The 22,899-nt window shown below is 50.4% G+C and overlaps 1 protein-coding gene across 1 annotated transcript in view; it reads right to left on the reverse strand.

The window, feature by feature from the left end:
- LOC133138664 (arginine-glutamic acid dipeptide repeats protein-like) overlaps positions 1-22,899 on the reverse strand; it is a 184,190-nt gene that overhangs the window by 61,900 nt on the left and 99,391 nt on the right. The window contains exons 5-7 of the mRNA XM_061257599.1: positions 5,497-5,602; positions 4,481-4,577; positions 2,794-2,898 (exon numbers count right to left, since the gene is read on the reverse strand). Coding sequence (XP_061113583.1) covers positions 2,794-2,898; positions 4,481-4,577; positions 5,497-5,602 — 308 coding nt within the window. The remainder of the gene's footprint in view (positions 1-2,793; positions 2,899-4,480; positions 4,578-5,496; positions 5,603-22,899) is intronic.

Consider the following 22,899-nt stretch of genomic DNA (forward strand, 5'->3'; position numbering starts at 1 on the left):
GTAGCTAGTAATAAAGCTGTGTTGTTATATAGAAGCCAACCACTTAAATCTTTGCCCATTTCAAAAATGATCTTATTAAAGTACTAAAATATTTATGACCACCAATGTAAGCCAGCGGCAAAACTGAATGATTACCATGATGCATATCACCAGAATAAGACTGGTTTAGACTGGGAGACAACACCCACTATAAACAAGATATTGAGACAACACTAATTCATCATGGCTTTCTTATGATATTGTCCATTAGAAACTATTAAACCTGGGAGCTTTCATGGTATTTTTTAAATTATTATTATTATTATTTTACATTCTATTAGACTAGTCTATTATTACAGTCTAGGTTCTAAATTGGTGACCTTTATTTAAGCGTTAGACATTTTTCAAGTATAAAAAAGGACAAAGTTGCAGAAACAACACAGCACATGTCCAATATGCTAGTCAGATTATATAGTACAACATTTATTCCGTAAAATCCATATAAGAGATGTGCTTTTGGCACAAATAGGCTGTTATTGGGACCAGTTCTTTTCCGTTAACAATTTAATACAAATCATTAAATTTGATGCATATGAAAGGTAAACATAACAAATTATATAATGGTGCATCACATTGGGCATACATAGGCAAATAGGAAATGGTTTAACATTTCCTATATCCAACAAACCATTCTAAAATTAACCACGTACAACGTTATGCATTTAAATTCCTTATTTATAGCCTTGTTTCCTTTACAGTGAAATCTACATTTTCAGAAAGCCAGAGAGGTAGGTTTGCTGAGGTGGTGTAATTAGCTGCAGTGTAATTAGGCGATTGCTGGAGTGCTGGTGAGTGTGTTCAGCTGCTGTTGGCAGTGGTACCTTCATTGGGCTCCTCGCTGGTTTCTTGTGGGGCTTACTCGTAATATAATCGAGCTTAGCTCTGGTTCTGGACTATTAAAATGCAAGCTCTACATTATAAATTTGGCATTTAACTTGTTTATCCCCGATATTCTCATAAAAAAATCCAGATGGGACTTCTCTCCCGGTGAGATATTTTGTCCAATCCGATGCTGTGTGAGTAATGTGTGGTGTGGGGTCATCACGTACGTCTTCCTGTCACAGAGATCGCCTGCTGTACAGAGCAGCGTCCATTTTCCTTTCACAATCCCATCCAGCTTCGTGCGACTATGGGAACATGAATGCACATTGAAGAGGAAGAAACTGCAATGTTTGTTGTGAATAACTGTCTTTTTCCTGGGATGTGTTGTCATGCGTTCAGTATACAGTTGTAATAATAATTAGATTTTTCTGCATCTGTCAATGAACAGATATTACATTATTGGCATTTGGCAGACGCTCTTATCCAGAGCGACGTACACTTGATTAGACTAAGCAGGAGACAATCCTCCCCTGGAGCAATGCAGGGTTAAGGGCCTTGCTCAAGGGCTGTACAGATCTTATTGTGACTATACCGGGATTAGAACCACCGTGCGTGTCCCAATCATTTAACTTAACCGCTACGCTACAGGCCGTCCCTTATACATCTCACACACTCACCCATCTCACCCCGGCATTGTGGGTGTTGCGCATGTAATAGTATAATATATTCTTCTCCATTATAACATTAAATAGACTGAGCCCATTCAGGGTCAGACCAGATGCAGTACTGGCAGACAGACATATCCGTGCCTGTGTAAGTCGGCAGTACTAACATGCAGTACAGGCAGACACATATCCCTGCCTGTGTAAGTTGGCAGTACTAACATGCAGTACAGGCAGACACATATCCCTGCCTGTGTAAGTGTGCAGTATTAAGATGGCGGGGGCTCTCTCAGGGTGACACAGTGCAGCAGCAGGAGATTAAAGCCCACTGCTTTGGGTGGTCTGACAGCTGACGCTAACGCTAACGCTAATGCACTAAGGGCTGCGGTTCAAGAGCCAGAGGGTGGGGAGGGCCTCCCTGCGTGTCCTTCTTTAACTCCAGCCCTGTGCTTCATTTCGCCGGTGTGATTGCGCACTGCGTAGTGACTCAAACCACGGGAAACATGTCAGCACTCAATCCCCAGAAGCACCACGTCGGGCTAAGGTCATAAAATTATTATTTCCAAATGAAATGTACCGCAATTTCAGGGTAAAAATATTACTGAGTTAAATTCACGACAGTTTGAGAAAATTATTACCAGCGGTATAAAAGGTAAACGTTAAAGCTAAATTAAATGGCTCCATAATTTAATATCTGCAAACCTGTTTCTATTATTAAAAATAAATCAAGACTGAATGCATATATTTTTAGCTGTACATTAGCATTTAGATTCTGAATATTAAAAGTACATTTTAAATAACTGAACGTGATTCGGATCTGCAAATGTCTGAACAAAAAACAAAAAAATGTCCAAAAAAACAGTTCTTGTAGGCACAATGCTGCCATTACATTAAAACAAGACTGAGAACTAAAAATGAATAAATACATGAATATTACTGTTCACAAGCATTTAAATCTAATCTCTGTGTATGTGTGCAGGGCTCCAAGAAGCATTAAGGAGTTAATTATATTACTAACAACCAAATGACTACAGCCACACTGTCTTTAATCAACATGGATTGCCTGCAATTACGTCTGCCACCACTAGGGGGAGATAAGTTAATGTGATCACCCAGCATGCATCTGTCTATGGGTCAACAGCAGATCCGGAGCTGCAAGCAGTCCTTCAAGTGTCACGAGTGTGCAGTTATCTTCTGCTACACTGTGGGGCTCTGGTTTGGGCAACAGGGGAAGGTTTCTGTGTGCAAGTATGAAGGGACTCGATCCTACCTGGTCTCTGGGTTGTATCCCAGGATGTAGAAAAAGGAATCGATGCGGGCTTTGAACTCCCTGGCAACGAAGATATCGGAGAAGTGGGAGATGTTACATTTCCCTCTGAAAGAGAAAGCAGAGAAAATGTGATTAAATGTGATTTCGTGAGGGTATTTACCAAAACATTCATTATCAAAACTGCGTATTTTTGAAAGAATTAGTACATTTCTGTGTTCAAAAATTCTGTTCTTGTGCACCCTGCACCCCTTCATCCCCAGCGCTCAGCGCTACACTACAGATCAAGAGGCCCCACACAGAAACAGCCACGGCAGAAAACCACATCTTGATACAATTTTGCTCCTTTCCAGTGTCTTTTTTTCCCCCCCAGTTTAATATTTAATGTCTACATCCATCACAATAGCCGGCGTGGACTTCGACGGGCTATCTTTCCACTTTCTGCCGGCCGGCCGGCGGGAACAGAGCCGTCCCTCGGCAGATGAAAGGCGCGTGCGGTTCGGGCCGGGGATGACCGCGCCCGGCCGGAATGCCCCGCGTATGTCTGCGGCCCGGCGCGGCCCAATCAAACGGCTCTCTGCGCCGCAGGAGTGCGGCTAATTCACCCTGAAATCAGCGGTCGGGTAGATGTGGCTTTGAACACAGCCGCGGTGAGCCCAGCTGGTTTCCGTTAAGAGGAACGAGGGGGAAAAACACACGAGGGGGGGGGGGGGGGGGGGGGAAAGATTGTAAAAGAACGGCCCGATCTGGTTTCCATTCCGGAAAATAGCCGTGTCGGTCTGCTTTTTTTACCAAGTTAACCATGACCAGAATGGCACCGTTACTCTCCGCAATGCCGTGTGCTTTTAATAACGAAGCTGTCTGTGCAGTCTAACACAACAGTGTCCGATTTAATCTCTGTAAACAACACTGATTCTTAATCTTAAAGATTAAGAGTATGCACATATCCCCTAAAAGGACAGCTTACAGCTCTTCTGCACTGAGAGGAGGAATCACATTTCTGGAGTAATTGAGCACAGGAGTGCTGCCTTCAGTTCTCCAGGCTCCAGAGACTGTGGCCCTGCCCAGCCTAGCTGGGGCTACAGTGTGCTTTCACACATCATAAACACAGCACACAGAGCTGCTCCATCTGCACACACACCCTGAGACAGCTTCCTGTGCGGAAGACAAAGGCCACGCAGGCATCGATCCCTACACGCACGCACGCACGCACGCACGCACGCACGCACGCACGCACGCACGCACACACGCATACACGCACACACGCACACACACACAACACACAACACACACGCACACACACACACACACAACACACATGCACGCACGCACGCACACACACACACACACACACACACACACACCACACATGCACAGGCACACACAAATACACACACACACACACACACCACACTCTCTGTCTCTCACACACACACACACAAACACTCTCTCACACACACGCACACGCACACGCACACACACAGACACACGCACATGCACACGCAAACACACACACACAGACACACACACACAGACTCTCTCGCTCTCTCTCACACACACACACACACACACACGCACAAACACGCACACACGCACGCACGCACACACACACACACACACGCACACCACACATGCACATGCACACGCACACACACACACACACACAAACATGTGCACACAGGGGCATTACCTGAGAGCAGCAGCGTGGTAGGTATCCACATAGTCTGAGATGAACAGCTCCCGACTCTTGACCACCGGATCAGTGATGACCAGCTCTCGGCCCGAATCTGGCAGGGGGACAGAGAGAGTAGAGGGGGTCATAATATTGACTGGAACAAGTGGGGGTGTGTTATGTCGGCGCAGGCTGATGTGTGTATAGGCTGGGTCAGTTCTGTGTGAGGGTCTCCCCGTCCCACGCCCGTCTGGTGGAGCGTTATCCAGGGAACGCAGTGCATGCCATGCCTTTATTCTGTTTCCTCACACCTGATCCGTGTGACAGGCTCTTCACAGAGACCGCTTATTTTCCACGCTTTGTTATTTTCTATACGGCGGCACGGACGGTGCAGTGGGTAGCACTGCCGCCTCACAGCAAGGAGGTCCTGGGTTTGAATCCCGGTCGGCCGGGGCCTCTCTGTGCGGAGTTTGCATGTTCTCCCCGTGTTTGCGTGGGTTTCCTCCGAGTACGTCGGTTTCCTCCCACAGTCCAAAGACATGCACGTTAGGCTGATTGGAGAGTCTAAATTGCCCATAGGTATGAGTGTGTGAGTGAATGGTGTGTGTGCCCTGCGATGGACTGGCGACCCGTCCAGGGTGTATTCCTGCCTTTCGCCCAATGTATGCTGGGATAGGCTCCAGCCCCCCTGCGACCCTGTTCAGGATAAGTGAGTTAAGATAATGGATGAACTCATTAATTAATTTCCATCCTCACTGCACAGCAGAAGGAAGCTCTTCTCTCCTTGGGGCGGCCGGTAGCGTAGTGGTTAAGGTAAATGACTGGGACACACAAGGTTGGTGGTTCTAATCCCGGTGTAGCCACAATAAGATCCGCACAGCCTTTGGGCCCTTGAGCAAGGCCCTTAACCCTGCATTGCTCCAGGGGAGGATTGTCTCCTGCTTAGTCTAATCAACTGTACGTCGCTCTGTAATGTAAATGTAATGTTGTTGTTTTGACATTTTTTTCCGTACGGTGCAGGGCCAGTCGCTCACCGTTCTCGTTATGGCGGTCCTGCACCAGGTGCTGGTACACAGAGTCTGGCACTTCGGACTGCCGGTAGTACCATTTCACACTCATCAGCAGATGGTCCCGTTTGCTCTGGTAGGGGAAGAGGGAGGGGACAAAAAAAAAAAAGAGAATCCATAAAGCAAACACGCAACTTGTTTGTTAACGGTGTCAGAAATTGTCTCCTTGGCAAACCAATCCCTGCGCTGGTTGTTGGTTTATCACACGCTCTCCTTAGAAAAAGCACGGTGCGGAACTAAGTCAATTAAAAAGGGATTGAGAGCTCTTAATTCTTTAATAAAATTAACATAAAATATCCTCGCGTGCTTCAGTCAGGGGGGAAATCTAATGGGCAGAGGAATAAGCCTTTGCCTTTTCCTCAGAGTATTTCTATCCACAAGAAAAACAAAGGAGGAAATCCAACGGCTAAAGATCACTGAACCGCGGAGGAAGAAGCCATCAATATCCAATCAAGCAGTGAGCTCACTGTTTACAGACCGTCTGGCTCTCTCCTGAAAATGAACCCTGAACACTGCCACCCAATGGCAGCCTGCGGTACTGCAGGTTCAGCAGACACGTGCAGCTCCCCAAAACGACCAGTGAGTGGCAGCACTGAGTCAGATATCGGTTTCAGATGCCATTTATAATGCAGCCAGGGTGTGGGAGGGGGGGAAAAAAAAAAGGAAGAGGGTTAGGGCAAGACATGTTTTCATTCATTCACATGAAATATTTATTAACCTCCCACACAAACCGAACCTGACCATTCAGAGCATTTAAAATAACATGAAAAAAACCCCCCACCAGGCTGGCTGGCTGTCACAAAGCGGGCAGAAATCACAGCAGTGTTTAAAATGGCTGTCGGTACAAGCCCGCAGTCAGAGCCAACAGGGAGAGCGTCCCGTCGGGTGGCCGCTGAGCCGCTGGAAAACGGGAGAATCGGGCCATTGTGTACGAAAGCGCGTTTAACACGCTACCTGACTGCGTTATGCGAGCAGGTGCGTCACACACACACACACACACACACACACACACACACACACACACACACACACACACACACACACACACACACACACACACACACACACACACACACACACACACACACACACACACACACACACACACACACACACACACACACACACACACACACACACCCTGAACGGTTCACACACCCTGTCAGAGCGCGTAGCGCCCACGGCGTTCTCACACCGCTACGCGCTGGCACCCAGAGATCCTGTCAATTACAGTTACCGGCGGAGAGATCCACCTGACGGCTGCGGCTCAGCGTGAGAAGACTGACTTCAGCTTCACTGCTGCTGACAGCCCTGAACACCCGGAGAAAAAAGCAACTGTATGTGTGCAACAAAATTCACGTCTTCATACAGGAGAAATAAACACGTTTCGTACAAATAAACAATGAATTACGGATTCTCACTTGCAAAACACACACACACACACACTGACACACACACACACACACAAAAATACTCACACATAGACACACACACACGCACAAGCACACACACACACACACACACACACACACACACACATGCACACACACACACTTGCGTAACTCACATTCACAGCCTATTGTCTGAGCATTATTTTCATGGCGGCTGTGGCTGATATTTCCGCTGATACTGTCCTGTTCCGCCCTGGCGCCTGTAGCATGTTTAGTGTAAATGGTAAATAGTTGGAATTCATATAGCACCTTTATCCAAAGCGCTGTACAATTGATGCTTCTCACTCACCCATTCATACACACACTCGCACACCGACGGCGATTGGCTGCCAAGCAAGGCACCGACCAGCTTGTCAGGAGCATTTTGGGGTTAGGTGTCTTGCCCATGAACACACAGGGGCGGGGGATCGAACCGGCAACCCTCCGACTGCCAGACGACTGTTCTTACTGCCTGAGCCATGTCGCCCCTGGTGTAGTGTAGCATGTTTAGTATAGCATGTTTGGTGTAGCATGTTTAGTATAGCATGTTCGGTGTAGCATGTTTAGTATAGCATGTTCGGTGTAGCATGTTTAGGATACTGTAGCATGTTTAGCATACTGTAGCATGTTTAGTACAGCATGTTTGGTGTAGCATGTTTAGTATAGCATGTTTGGTGTAGCATGTTTAGTATAGCATGTTTGGTGTAGCATGTTTAGTACAGCATGTTTTGTGTAGCATGTTTAGTATAGCATGTTTGGTGTAGCATGTTTAGTATAGCACGTTTGGTGTAGCATGTTTAGAGTAGCATGTTTAGTGTAGTGTAGCTTGTTTAGTATAGCATGTTTGGAGTAGCATGTTTAGTATAGCATGTTTAGTGAAGTGTAGCATGTTTGGTGTAGCATGTAGTGTAGTGTAGCATGTTTAGTGTAGTGTAGCATGTTTAGTATAGCATGTTTAGTGTAGTGTAGCATGTTTAGTATAGCATGTTTAGTGTAGTGTAGCATGTTTAGTATAGCATGTTTAGTGTAGTGTAGCATGTTTAGTGTAGCATGTTTAGTGTAGCATGTTTAGTGTAGCATGTTTAGTATAGCATGTTTAGTATAGCATGTTTAGTGTAGTGTAGCATGTTTAGTATAGCATGTTTAGTGTAGTGTAGCATGTTTAGTGTGATGTAGCATGTCTGCAGCGCTGGGCTAGAGCTCCATGGTTATGAGTTTGATGACGGGCTTGGGCTCTGCCGTTGCAGCCTTCAGCAAAGTGCTGTACAGCCGCTGCCTCAGTGAATGCACAGCGGAGTGAATGGGCTGTATGTATAGGAATGACAGTAAGCTGTCATAAGTCACGCAGGATAAGACCATCTGCTTACATTCCTACATTCCTCCCACCCCCCTCAATCTCACTGTGGTCTCCTGGATAGCCCTGCACAGTAACTCTACAGAGTGTAGAAGACTATGTACATTCAAGGGATCACTTTTAAGCAATCGCATGCATGCTTGTGTCTGTTTGTTTGTCGACAGTCAGATAAAGTTGTTTTGCCTGTGATTATGACAGCAGCCATCACCCTGTCCTGAGGCTCTCAGAACCCCCCCCACAAAAAAAGCCCTCTACCTCCAAAAATGGAGGGAAGAGAGAGAAGGAGGGAGGGAGGACAGGGGGAGAGAGAAACTGAGTGTTTTTATTATAAACTCCAAGTTTCCACTTCACACCAAATATCTGTCACTCAGTAGCACCATTCAGACCGAGGTGAGGAATGAGACAGAGGTGTTTTTTCTGTGTGTACCAGCACCGGCTGTGGAGACGGGAGAGAGTACTGAAACATTCCTCTGTAGGCTGGCCAGAAACCCCCTCCCTCCACCTCCCCCCCCACACACACACCCACCCCCGCGCACACCCACCCCGGGCCCTGTGTGTCTGTGTGTCTGTGTGTCTGTGTGTCTGTGTGTCTGTGCCTGGGTTCTGTGTGTCTGTGTGTCTGTGCCCGGGCCCTGTGTGTCTGTGTGTTTGCCCTGTGTGTCTGTGCTCTGTGTGTCTGTGTGTCTGTGTGTCTGTGTGTCTGTGTGTCTGTGTGTCTGTGTGTCTGTGTGTCTGTGTGTCTGTGTGTCTGTGCCCGGGCCCTGTGTGTCTGTGTGTTTGCCCTGTGTGTCTGTGAACTGTAATGACTGAGCCTTAAGTGTAAGGTGTTAGAGTGGAGCCAGCGTGGGCACTGAGCTCCTCTACTCCAGCTCAGAGAGGAGAGATGACCGGGGGGAGAGGAGAGATGACCGGGGGGAGAGGAGAGGTGGCTAGGGGAGAGGAGAGATGACCGGGGGGAGAGGAGAGATGACCGGGGGGAGAGGAGAGGTGACCGGGGGGAGAGGAGAGGTAGCAGGGGGGGAGAGTCAGGGTAGATTAAGGGGCTCCAGAGGCACAAGCAGCCAGCCCTCAGAGAGAGGGGCTCTAATCACTCTCATCCCAGGCAGGGGGAGGGCAGAGGGGGGGTCCTGCTCTCACACAGGTCCCACAGGGAGACCGAACAGCCCAAACCCGAGCAGAAACAACGGCCGTTTATACACACGTTTAACCGCTCGTGCATGGAAGTGTGGTGTAACTGTGTGTGTGTGTGTGCGTGTGTGTGCGTGTGTGTGTGTATGTGAGAGTGTGTGTGTGTGCGCGCACGAACGTTTACGTGTCCCGGTGCATTTGTACAACTGACCTGTTAAGGCAGAGGCCGTTTATGGAACTTTATAAAGAATTCATTCTAATGGAAATTAGAGGCAATGAAATGATTACTTGGTGGTTTTGACAGTAAAATGGTGTGCAGATTTTCCCTCAGCAGAGTTTCCCGGGGGAAGGGGGGTTGAATGGGGGGTGGGAGGGGATCCTCCTATTCCTGGCAAAGCTTTCAGGCTTTCGGGTTGCCCATATGAGCCCTGTGGGGGCTTAGGAAGAGATGGAATCCCATGAGGCCGTGGGGCGGCCCTTCATCAGGCCTGAGAAGAAGGGAGGGAAGATGGAGGCAGCTAACGAGCGGTCGCAGGGAACAGAAGCACTGCTCCAAGCCCAGCCCTCACAGGAGAGCGATAGTATGCAACAATTAGATCAACTGAGGATGCAGAGCTCTTTGGAAAAAGCTCTTTTTGCGGAATGTTTATGTCAAAATTCTAAGTCAGTGTTCTAGAACTCCATTTGCATCTCATCGCCAAGGCGACCGAATCGGCCGCCGGTTCTCCCCGCGCGTGCAGCTGTGTGACCCCCGACCTGTCCCACACCCCCGCCCCCGCCCCCAGCCCCAGCCCGTCACTCAGAGCACACTGACAGGAACAGGACATCCCTGTTTATGCTCAGTGTTTAGACTGAGCTGCTCCCTCACTCCCTTCGGCCAGGGGGCTGTCACAGGAGCGCTAACCGCGCGAGCGCTAACTCGCCGTCACGGAAACCAAGCTCTCTCCTGGATGGAGGAGAAGCCCTGGGGTGGATCTCTGAGTGCACTACAGCGGAGCCACGGCACAGCTGGCCAACACACAACATTAAGGCTTAGGGAAGAGGCGAGAACTCATCTCAGGGAGAGAGTAAAATCTAAAAACGCCATGTGTGTAGAGGGGAGAGATGGGTTTAGTAGGCTTATAGCGTGAGGTTGAACGCTCTGGCAGTGTGTGGCTATGTGTGAGTCAGTGTGTATGTGTGTGTGTGTGTGTGTGTGTATGTGTGTGTGTGTGTGTGTATGTGTGTGTATGTGTGTGTATGTGTGTGTGTGTGTGTGTGTGTGTGTGTATGTGTGTGTGTGTATGTGTGTGTATGTGTGCGTGTGTATGTGTGTGTGTATGTGCGTGCGCATGTGTGCGGGTGTGTGCGCGTGTGTGTGTGTGCGCGTGTGCGTGTGCATGTATGTGTGTGCATATGTGTGTGTACGCGTGTGTGTGCATGTGTGTGTGTGTGTGCATGTGTGTGTGTGTATGGTCGTGCGTGTGTGCGTATGTGTGTGCGTGCATGTATGTGTGCGTGTGCTGCACACACTCTGTAAGCACTTCCATCTGGGCTTCAGCTAACCATGACAAACAGCACAGCCACATACAGAGCAGCTCTTCACACGCACGCACACACACACACACACACACACACACACACACACACACACACACACACACACACACACACACAGAAACAAAGACACACATGCACATACACACACACACACACACACACACACAGACACACACAAACACACACAGAAACAAAGACACACATGCACATACACACACACACACACACACACACACACACACACACACACAAAACAGGTCTGCGTCAATCAGAACATTCTGCCAGGAAGGTAAGTGTGGATCAGAAAGTCTGAAATGGAGGAAAATGAAAATGAGCTTATTTTAGAATTTATTCGCCAAGTGTCAAGCGCTCATTAAGCAAGAACAAAGAAAGGCTCGTTAGGCTGACAGGCCTCTCAAACCCTGATAAAGTTCATGCTAATAACGGTAAACAGGTGCTAATTACATGTTTTCTCCCTGAAAAAAAACCTGTGTACAGATTTCTCCTCTGCCTGTCAGAAAGAATAAATGGAGGGAGAGAGGGAGGGAGGGAGAGCGAGAAAGAGGGGGAGGGGGGGCTCACAGCTGTGGCTGCAGCCTCAGTCAGGACCTTTGCCTAGCTCAGAGGCGTCTCTCTCACTGCCTGCGCTATTTAGATATTAAATCTCCACTTGCTTTGAAGACAGTCTGCCCATCTGTCATCCTGGGCCTATATTGGATCTGATGAGCATTATCCAGTTCAAAGTGGGAGATTTGCACTGTAACAAAGCCAGTGTTCATTTCTTTAGCTCTGCCATCAAAGTGAGTACAAGCCCCCCACCCCCCCGAGCAAAACAGGCAGCGGATCTGGGTTTTTTTTTTTTTTGTTTTTTTTTCAAAAAACAAAAGTTCTTAGTCAGTGTTCTAGAACCCCGCAGCTGGGAGTTCCCAGCAGTGATTATTAAATCACCTTTAGAATGTTCAGTTAAGAACATTCTAATTGCATACTGTGACCTCACACCTTAAAGGGTTAAAAGGCATGCGACACGCAGACACGCAGAGACACGCAGAGACACGCTACAGGACAACAGGAAGTGCGCTTTACTGCACTGGGGCTCGCGTTGCCGTCACCGACAGATGGAGGAGGCGGCTGTAAAGTGGGGTGCAGTGTGTCTGGAAAAGGCCGCCCCATCGATGCTGCTTATGCAGAGAGCGCTGAAGGTAATTAGTATTGGATTCTTCTCCTACGTGAGACAGTGAGAGAGAGGACACACACATGCACGCACACACACAAACACGCACACACACACACACACACACACACACACACACCTCCTCAAAGCACAGACCTCCAACAAGCCCACACAGTCAGAAAGTCACACACAGGGTGAGACTGCACACTTTAGGGAGTTCTGCAGTGCTCTACCATCCACAGCCAAGGGCAAATCTGTGTTTCCTACCACTGAAGACCGCCATGTTCCCAGCAAGGCACTAAAAAAACTATTTATTCCCTACTCGTGTGCATCAGCGTTTTTCCCCCACTGCAAACTTTAAACCCTTCAAAAGAGCCCTGTCACTTCTCCCATAAAAGTGCCCTAGTCTAGTTAGTGTTCCTTTCATAAGAGCCGTTTCAGAAATCCCAGTTCAAAGACAGAACACACATCCTCATTATGTGTGCCCTAGCACAGAGACTACCCACAAGAGGGAGGGAGGGAGAGAGGGGCGAGAGGGGGAGGGAAGGGGGGAGAGGGGGGGGAGGGAGGGGAGGAGAGAGGACGGAGAAGGAAAGGGAGTGAGACGTAGAGATGGATGATAGGGAGAGAAGGAGAGAAAGAGGGAGATGAGGGAGAGAGAGAGAGGCAGGAGGAAGGATTGAGGAGGAGAGAGTTGGCGCTGTTCAGATGTAACCGTGCCCGTGTGTAGTGTGTGTAATGTTGGCGGTAAGGGAATCTTTGGCCACAGGGCTGATTGAGCACGATAATGGGGAGCAGGAAATGAGAAGCCCTGGCAAAGACACGACTAATCGATCACAGAGCTCAGGCCAGTGTGAGCTGAGCCCCTGTGTGCTGCACATGCTCTGCATGCGTCTGTCTCTGCTCCTGCCATTCTTAGCGTTAGATACGAGCTACAGCGCTGCCCCTTGCTCTCTCTCTCTCTCTCCCTCTCTCTCTCTCCTTCTCTCTATCCCCCCTCTCTCCCTCACTCTCTCCCTCTCAGCAGAAGGGATGAGGCTGACCCCAGAGGGACCTGCAGGACAGCATCCAGTGAAGATCCTTATCTCTGCCTGAGGGCCAGGATGCTAATGCTGCTGCTGCTGCTGCTGCTGCTACTGCGGTCTCTCTCTCTCACACACACACACACACACTCTCTCTCACATGCACCCTCCACACACACGCACACACGCGCACGCGCACACACACACACACACACACACACACTCTCTCTCTCTCACATGCACCCTCCACACACACGCACATACATGCACACGTACGCACACACACGCACACACACACGCACGCACACGCACACACACGCACACACACACGCGCACACGCACGCACACACGCACGCACACACGCACGCACACACGCACGCACACACGCACGCACACACGCACACACACACGCACACACACACATACGCACACACACACACACACGCTCTACAGATTCAGTAACAGAGCAGAAGAGAGAGGGGAGGACGTTGGCTGTCAGTGAGGAGACAGAGCGCTGTTTGCTGCTGGGGAGCGAGGTGAAGAAAGGGGGAAAAATAACACTTCACTCTCCACACCGGCAGGGGTTAGGGGTCAGGGGTCAGGGGTCAGCACTTTCCCTGCATCTCTGGTGCAGTCCCAGAGTGGTGTCTCTCAGCTCTATTTCAGTCTCAGATAGCAGTCGGGCGGCAGCGTCTGCCTGTCCTCCAGAGGGGACGGCTGGTGGGGGAGCTTACAGCTCCAGACCTCAGTCACAGAGCCGCCCCAACAGAGCTCAGTCACAGAGCCACTCAAACAGAGCTCAGTCACAGAGCCGCTCCAACAGAGCTCAGTCACAGAGCCGCTCCAACAGAGCTCAGTCACAGAGCCACTCAAACAGAGCTCAGTCACAGAGCCACTCCAACAGAGCTCAGTCACAGAGCCACTCCAACAGAGCTCAGTCACAGAGCCGCTCCAACAGAGCTCAGTCACAGAGCCGCTCCAACAGAGCTCAGTCACAGAGCCGCTCCAACAGAGCTCAGTCACAGAGCCGCTCCAACAGAGCTCAGTCACAGAGCCGCCCCAACAGAGCTCAGTCACAGAGCCACTCCAACAGAGCTCAGTCACAGAGCCGCCCCAACAGAGCTCAGTCACAGAGCCGCCCCAACAGAGCTCAGTCACAGAGCCACTCAAACAGAGCTCAGTCACAGAGCCGCTCCAACAGAGCTCAGTCAGAGTCGCTCCAACAGAGCTCAGTCACAGAGCCGCTCCAACAGAGCTCAGTCACAGAGCCGCTCCAACAGAGCTCAGTCACAGAGCCGCTCCAACAGAGCTCAGTCACAGAGCCGCTCCAACAGAGCTCAGTCACAGAGCCACTCCAACAGAGCTCAGTCACAGAGCCACTCCAACAGAGCTCAGTCACAGAGCCGCTCCAACAGAGCTCAGTCACAGAGTCGCTCCAACAGAGCTCAGTCACAGAGTCGCTCCAACAGAGCTCAGTCACAGAGCCGCTCCAACAGGGCTCAGTCAAAGAGCCGTTCCAACAGAGCTCAGTCACAGAGCCGCTCCAACAGAGCTCAGTCACAGAGCCGCTCCAACAGAGCTCAGTCACAGAGCCACTGAGAGAGAGATTCAACTCCATTCACCAGAGGGGCTGCAGCAGAAATCCAAACAGTGTTTCAATTTCTAGCTTTTCCCACTTTGCGGCACGTGGTATGAGGGAGGCCACAAAATGGCTGCCATTTCCCTTCATTTCATAGGACAAATTCTGACAGGGATACTTTACATTCATGTTTTCTGCGGTTGCTCGACTTGAGAAATTTGAAGTAGGCCCACTGCATATTTCAAATAATGAAAAAAAAAACAAAAATAAACAATTTTTTTTAAAAATCCGAAATCCGTATTTATTCCAGCAAAGAGGGAAAAGGAAGGAGGAAAAGGAAGAAACGGCACGCTCCTGCTCTAGGGATACGAACACATTCAAACTAACGCACGCAGGGCTGCCAAGCCGCACGCTTCTGGCGTCAGACATACGGGTTCAGGCTCTGACTCACACTCCCACGCTACCCATACACGACTCAGACAAAAAACTAAAACAACACCACTCCCTCATTAAACAAATGATGTAATAAAACGAAAATGGATCGCAGAGACGACAGAGAGGGAGACTGATGATTGGCTCCCCCCCTCCAGTCCTGCGATAGCATTAAAATCACTCGCACTCCAGCCGGCTAACCCAAGCTGGCAACCCTGATTGACACCTATGATAATTTAAAAGCGCAACACTGCACTGTATTTATAATCGTGCAGTGGATTAAATATGATGCTTATTTTTTCAACAGAACAGCTGTGACAGTCCACTTGTGGAGCCAGTGCGCTAACATAATCGTACAAGGGAGGCACAGAAATGTTACAGCAAGCTACATATGAAAGCCCTCAGTTTAGCCAACAGCATTAGAAAAGCACCACATCCCTGCTTGTGAACGCTTGCAGATTCAAATGCAGAATAACATATAGGGCAAGCTGCCCTGTGCTTACTGACGATAACCACTCTGTGGAAGGCTATGTGCATGTACAACCATCCCATCGTGTAGATGCCATCAGCAGCTAGACTCAAAGGCCCGGAGCATGGGAGAGTCTGGGGGAGATCAGGTCGGAGACGGGGCAGGAGGGAGGCCTCCACCCTGCGTGTGTAACGCGCAGGATCACAGCCCGATTGCCGATAATGTCCATTTTCTGAGCAACGCGTATGAGCTAGCGATAGCAGGCTAATGCTAGGCATGGTTAGCATGGCCGCTTGTAAACGACTCCCCTGTCAGGTCCAATCAGGCGGCAGATACGGAACGAGCGGCCAATCATACGGCGGGGCGGGGAGATGAAACGGTATCTGCGGATCTCATCTCCCGCTGACTGACAGCCAGTGTGCTCAGAGCTTAGGCCGTTTCCGCTTTCCCGCCGCCCCCAGAACATGTTTTCATTTTGCGGTGATGTGTGTTTTTCCTCTCTCTCTTTCTCTCTCTCTCTCTCCCACTTCCAGAGAAGACTCAGAGGTCCTCAGCCTGTGGAAACGTTCCACAGTACTGCCATGATATTGATTACACCCACTGCTCCCTGAATCTGTACACTCACACGCACTGCCCCCTGAATCTGTACACTCACACACACTGCTCCCTGAATCTGTACACTCACACACACTGCTCCCTGAATCTGTACACTCACACACACTGCCCCCTCAATCTGTACACTCACACGCACTGCTCCCTGAATCTGTACACTCACACGCACTGCTCCCTGAATCTGTACACTCACACGCACTGCCCCCTGAATCTGTACACTCACACACACTGCCCCCTCAATCTGTACACTCACACACACTGCCCCCTGAATCTGTACACTCACACACACTGCCCCCTGAATCTGTACACTCACACACACTGCCCCCTGAATCTGTACACTCACACACACTGCCCCCTGAATCTGTACACTCACACACACTGCCCCCTGAATCTGTACACTCACACACACTGCCCCCTGAATCTGTACACTCACACACACTGCCCCCTGAATCTGTACACTCACACACACTGCCCCCTGAATCTGTACACTCACACACAAACACCCACTGCTCCTTGAATCTGTACAAATACTCACACACTCATACTCTCACCCCCCCCCCCCCCCCGAATCTGAAGTCACACACTCACACCCTCTGTACATTCAAACTCACTATCCCCGGGCTGCAACCCCCCCCCCCATCCTGTTTTCTTAAAGTGACTTACTTTTCAGCCTCTGAGCTCTGCCTGTAGTCCCACAAAGTAGTAAGAAAAGGCCCTGGCTTTGAGTGATGGACACTAGAGAATGACGGACACGACTGGGAGTCACCAGGGATTAGGGCCCCGTTAAGAGACCTCACATCGGGCCCCAACACCCCAGACGGTGCGGTGTACCAATATCTTTTTGAGGGCCCCCTGCTACCCCCAGTGCCCCTGGGAGTGATGCAGATGTGGTTGCTGGCGAGTGGGGAACCTGTCGGTGAAGCGCCACTACCCTTCCCAGGTCGCACCGTAACCACAACAACCTGGAAATCTGACAGACAAGGAGGGGAAAAAGGAAAAGAAACAACAACAAAAAAAGTCTACAGATAATACGTATGCCCTTGCGACCGCTTGGCATTTAAACGTAATTTAAATGACAGGCAGAGGCAGAGTTCACAGCTAATTAGCGCTTAGCGTGATGTATGGTGAGTGGCATCATGAGCTCACGGGCGGGGCGGTGTAGAGCCATGGTGGCGTTCAGATGGAGCTCAGCTCTTAAATACGTATGGGAGCGCCTCGGCGGCATGACTCTTCTGTCCGCTGCATCAGAAAACGCTGCGACCGCGATGCTAAATCAACACTCTGGAGCTGCCCGCCCAGGAGCCCAGGAGCCCAGGAGCCCTGCAAATACCGCCAGAGTTCCCCAGAACTGGCATGCAGCTGCAGCCAACAGACCCCATAAGCCCCAGCTAAGAGCACAGCCCACCTAATCTCCTTCCACACAACAACATGGAGGCTCATCGCTGACTGATGTTCAGCTTTACGCGTGGTGGAAGCGAGGCGCGCGCGCACACACACACACACACACACACACACAGACAGACACACACACACAGACACACACACACACAGACACACACAGACACACACACACAGACACAGACACACACACACACACACACACACACACACACAGACACACACACTCACACACACAGACACAGACACATACATACACACTCACACACACAGACACACACACACACACACACAGACACACACACACACAGACACACACACACACACAGACACACACACACACACACACACACACACACACACACAGACACACGCAGACACACACAGACACACACAGACACACAGAGACACACACACACACACACACAGAGACACACACACACACACACACACACACACAGACACACACACACACACACACACACACACACACACAGACACACACACACACACACACACACACACACACACACACACACACACACACACACACACACAGACACAGACACACACACACACAGACACACACACACACACACACACACACACACACACACACACACGAAGACGTCATCGCTCCCGAGCAGAGAGGCGTGACGTCAGCCGCTCCTCCACACCTGGAGCAGAGCAACACGGTGTCCCTCGCCCCTCACGTGACCCAGCCCCCGCGCCTCACACGGGGAGATTTATGAACAGGGTCACCTCCAGTCCCAGCATGCCGCAGGGCGGAGATACATCACCGCCCCCGACAGCGAATGAGCCCGTTTCTTAAACGCACAATATGGGCGTGAGTACAGCAAACCAGCTGGGCTCTCTCGCTCTCTCTCTCTCCCCGCTCATTGCTTTATCTTAAACCCATAAGGGTTATTCTCCTCCAAATGGAGAGGGCATTACGATCACCCATAACGGGATAGCGTAAAGTTCAATAGCCCCCGGTTAGCGTGTGACAGTGCCGCGCTAGGCTAGCCCCCCCCCCCCCTCCCCTCCCCGCCCGCTCCGTATGAAATGCAGATGAATCCATCTTCAGCCAAGCGCTGTCTTTAAGATCACCCTCCTCTGATTTATCAGCCTGGTGTGTGTGAGCGAGGCAGCAGGCAGGGAGGGAGGGAGGGAGGGAGGGGGGACAGAGATAAATAAAACATAACAGCTTTTATGAGAACTGATTTGCAAGGCAGAAAATCACTCCGCTTCTGCAACTACCAGCAGTAATTGAATTGAGAATTCATTTAATCGAACAAATACACTTTACCAAAAACAATTCTCCGGTATCCAAAAACCTAGTTTAAATTTTTTATTTTTTTTTAAATCAATTGAGATGGTGCTCAAAATGCCCATTAGCCTGAGATGGCAGCTTTTAATTCAGTCTACAGAGACTGTTCCCCTTCCTACTTAGATCCACACTACGGACCAAAGAGCACTTTCCAGCGAAGACAAAACCAGCCTCTGCATCTAGAACAAAGGAGAAGCGTATGAAATCCACACTGAGCCTAACGTTCTTTCCGTCTTTGTTTCGCTGGCGTGTGAGAAGCAAGGAAATCCCTAAATTATGAGACACCTTTCAGCTCCGATACATAAACTGAACATTGTGCACGGCGTTAACTCCTCTGGTAGGGTAAGGTGGGAAGGGATGTTTTCAGTGAGAGTGTGAGCGGCGGGAGAGATTAATGGCGAGGCGCTGTGTGTGAAGGGAGCTGAAGTCAGAAGTCCCCGGTTTGCGTGAAAGCTCCATGCAAACAAAGGCTGCCAGGATCTCCCAGGGTGTGAATTACAGGGATAATGAAGCATGGCTGTGCAGCCAGCAGTGTGGGAGAGAGAGAGAGAGAGAGAGGACTGCCATAACAAACCAACCCGGCACGGCCATACATATACACACACACACACCCCCAACCCAGCACGGACACACACACACACACACATACACACACCCCCAACCCAGCACGGACACACACACACACACACACACACACACACACACACCCCCAACCCAGCACGGACACACACACACACACACACACACACACACACACATCCCAGCACGGCCATACACACACACACACACACACCCAACCCAGCACGGCCATACACACACATACACACACACACACACACACACACACACACACACACACACGCACACACGCACACACGCACACACACACGCACACACACCCAACCCAGCACAGCCATACACACACGCACACACACACACACCCAACCCAGCACGACCACATACACACACACACACACACACACACACACACACCCAACCCAGCACGACCATACACACACACACACACACACACCCAATCCAGCACGGCCACACACACACACACACACACACACACCCAATCCAGCACGGCCACACACACACACACACACACACACACACACCCAATCCAGCACGGCCATACACACACACACACACACAAACACACGCACGCACGCACACACACACACACACACAATGGAGTAACACATGCAAGCGGAGCAAATCAATGGAAATGAGTCATAGCAGGAGTGGAAGAGTATAAATCAATGGTAATGAGTCACAGCAGTAGTGGAAGAGTGTAAATCAATGGAAATGAGTCACAGTGGGGGTGGAAGAGTGTAAATCAATGGAAATGAGTCACAGTGGGGGTGGAAGAGTGTAAATCAATGGAAATGAGTCACAGCAGTAGTGGAAGAGTGTAAATCAATGGAAATGAGTCACAGCAGGAGTGGAAGAGTGTAAATCAATGGAAATGAGTCACAGCAGGAGTGGAAGAGTGTAAATCAATGGAAATGAGTCACAGAGGAGGTGGAAGAGTGTAAATCAATGGAAATGAGTCACAGCAGGAGTGGAAGAGTGTAAATCAATGGAAATGAGTCACAGCGATCTGCCAGGCGTTTCATTGTGTCTGAACGCTTTTATTACGCTTACTCAATCACGCATTTCCAGGAAGACCTCCACAGCATCATAAATAAAGCACACAACACAAACAACAATTAAAGCCAACGCAGCCCACAGCGCAGCCACAGGCAGACTGGCGACCCGGCGGGCGTTAAACCCTGCCCCAGCGCCGGCCGGGATCCCCCCCGAGAAGCGCAGGCTGTTACCGAGGCAGCTGGAACACGGACGGGGTCTGGAGGGGCACGGCGGAGGCTTGTGTTGCTAAAACCCTGCCCCGACCCAGGCTCACTAAAATCTCTCCTGACCCGAGATCTCCTCTTCCACCTTGGCCAGCCCAGCTGTCCCTTACACCCCTCCCCTCAAGCATCAAGGGGTTTTTTTGGGGGGAGCTAATCTGCACCATGTGTTGTGTAGCAGAGCCCCCTGCTTATAGACCACACTACTGTAAATCTCCCACACTCTGGATGTCCCGCTCCTCCCCCCCCCATAAACCCAATACTGTTACCCCCCAGCTGAGATCTGGCCGACAGACTCAGACAAAGACCATACAAACCGGGGGGGGTAAAGGGTATGACAGGTAAGGACTGTGTGTGCGGGGGGGGGGGGGGGGGGCTACATGAATGACCTCTGACAGCCCTCCCACACAAACGTTTGATATGTACTGGGATGTTTTTACAAAGAGAAAAGAAAAGACCGTCTGCATTCCATTACATCCAGCGGTGCTTTATTCCCCCCCCCCCCCCCCACCCCCCCCCCCCCCACCCCCCCACCGCTCCAGAGCAGCGCAGCTGGGTCCAATTTCTGTCACATCGCTGTGCCATTCCCACCCTGCGGAGGCACCGATCCATCAGAGCTCGCTAACCTGCCACGGACACGCGTGCTACGCCACGGTCCACGGACACGCGTGTTACGCCTGAGCCCACGGACACGTGTGTTACGCCACGGGCCACGGACACGCATGTTACACCACAGTCCACGGACACGCGTCTGTTACGCCTGAGCCCACGGACACGCGTGTTACGCCACGGGCCACGGACACACGTGTGTTACGCCTGAGCCCACGGACACGCGTGTTACGCCACGGGCCACGGACACACGTGTGTTACGCCTGAGCCCACGGACACGCGTGTTACGCCTGAGCCCACGGACACGCGTGTTACGCCTGAGCCCACGGACACGCGTGTTACACCACGGGCCACGGACACGCGTGTTACACCACGGCCCACGGACACGCATGTTACGCCTGAGCCCACGGACACGCGTGTTACACCACGGCCCACGGACACGCATGTTACGCCTGAGCCCATGGTGTGTTATGCCTTAGGACCGTAACTTAGGTAACTTCGCCCGCTAAAAATGATGGAGCTTCAATAATACTCCGCAGGCTGCAAAAACATCTTAAAGGATTAGTGGCTTGTCATATTTTATTTCTGATTAAAAGGGCAGTTCACCCACAAATTAAATTAAAGTACATTTTCACCGACCTAGAGTACGGTCTTAAAGTATTTATTATTTGACATTATTTCTTATACATATTTTATTTTCCTTCTCTCTTACTTCATCACATGGTCTATTTTTATCCGGGAGTGCTGTGGAAGTGATACCAGCTAAGCAGTCCATAATGTTTATTAATGCAGCCATCCGACAGGAAACACCGGCCCTTCATATAATTGCCCATTTTCATTCAGTAACCTAGTTACCATGCTGATGGCTCAATCAGGGAGGCAGTCACTATCAGTCTCCGTCACAGAGAGCCGTGTCAGCTGGAGCGCAGGTGGAAGTGATGCCTGTGCGCTGTGACAATTTGTGTGTCTAATCTTCAGGCGGCATCTCGCGCACAAACAAACCGCCACGCGTGCGCTTCCAACACGTCGAAGGCGCAATCTAAATAACACACAAATTGGACACACGTGTGAGTTTGTGTGTCAGCAGAATTACTCAAACCGCAGACTGCGTATAATGCACTTACACACCCGCGCGGTTTCCAGAGGGGAAAGCACGCACACCGTTTTACTGTCGAAGCGATCCGGTAATCACCGCTTCTTATTTACATGAGAATGATTGCCTCAGCTTTGCCACACACACACACACGCACGCACGCGCGCACGCACACACACACACACACGCGCACACACTCACACACACACTCACACTCACACTCACACTCACACTCACACTCACACACTCACACACTCACACACTCACACACTCACACACTCACACACTCACACACACGCGCGCGAACGCGAACACGCACACACACACACGGTCTATTAAAGAAGATAA

Source organism: Conger conger, chromosome 10 (assembly GCF_963514075.1).
Source record: "Conger conger chromosome 10, fConCon1.1, whole genome shotgun sequence".
Taxonomy (NCBI): Eukaryota; Metazoa; Chordata; class Actinopteri; order Anguilliformes; family Congridae; genus Conger; species Conger conger.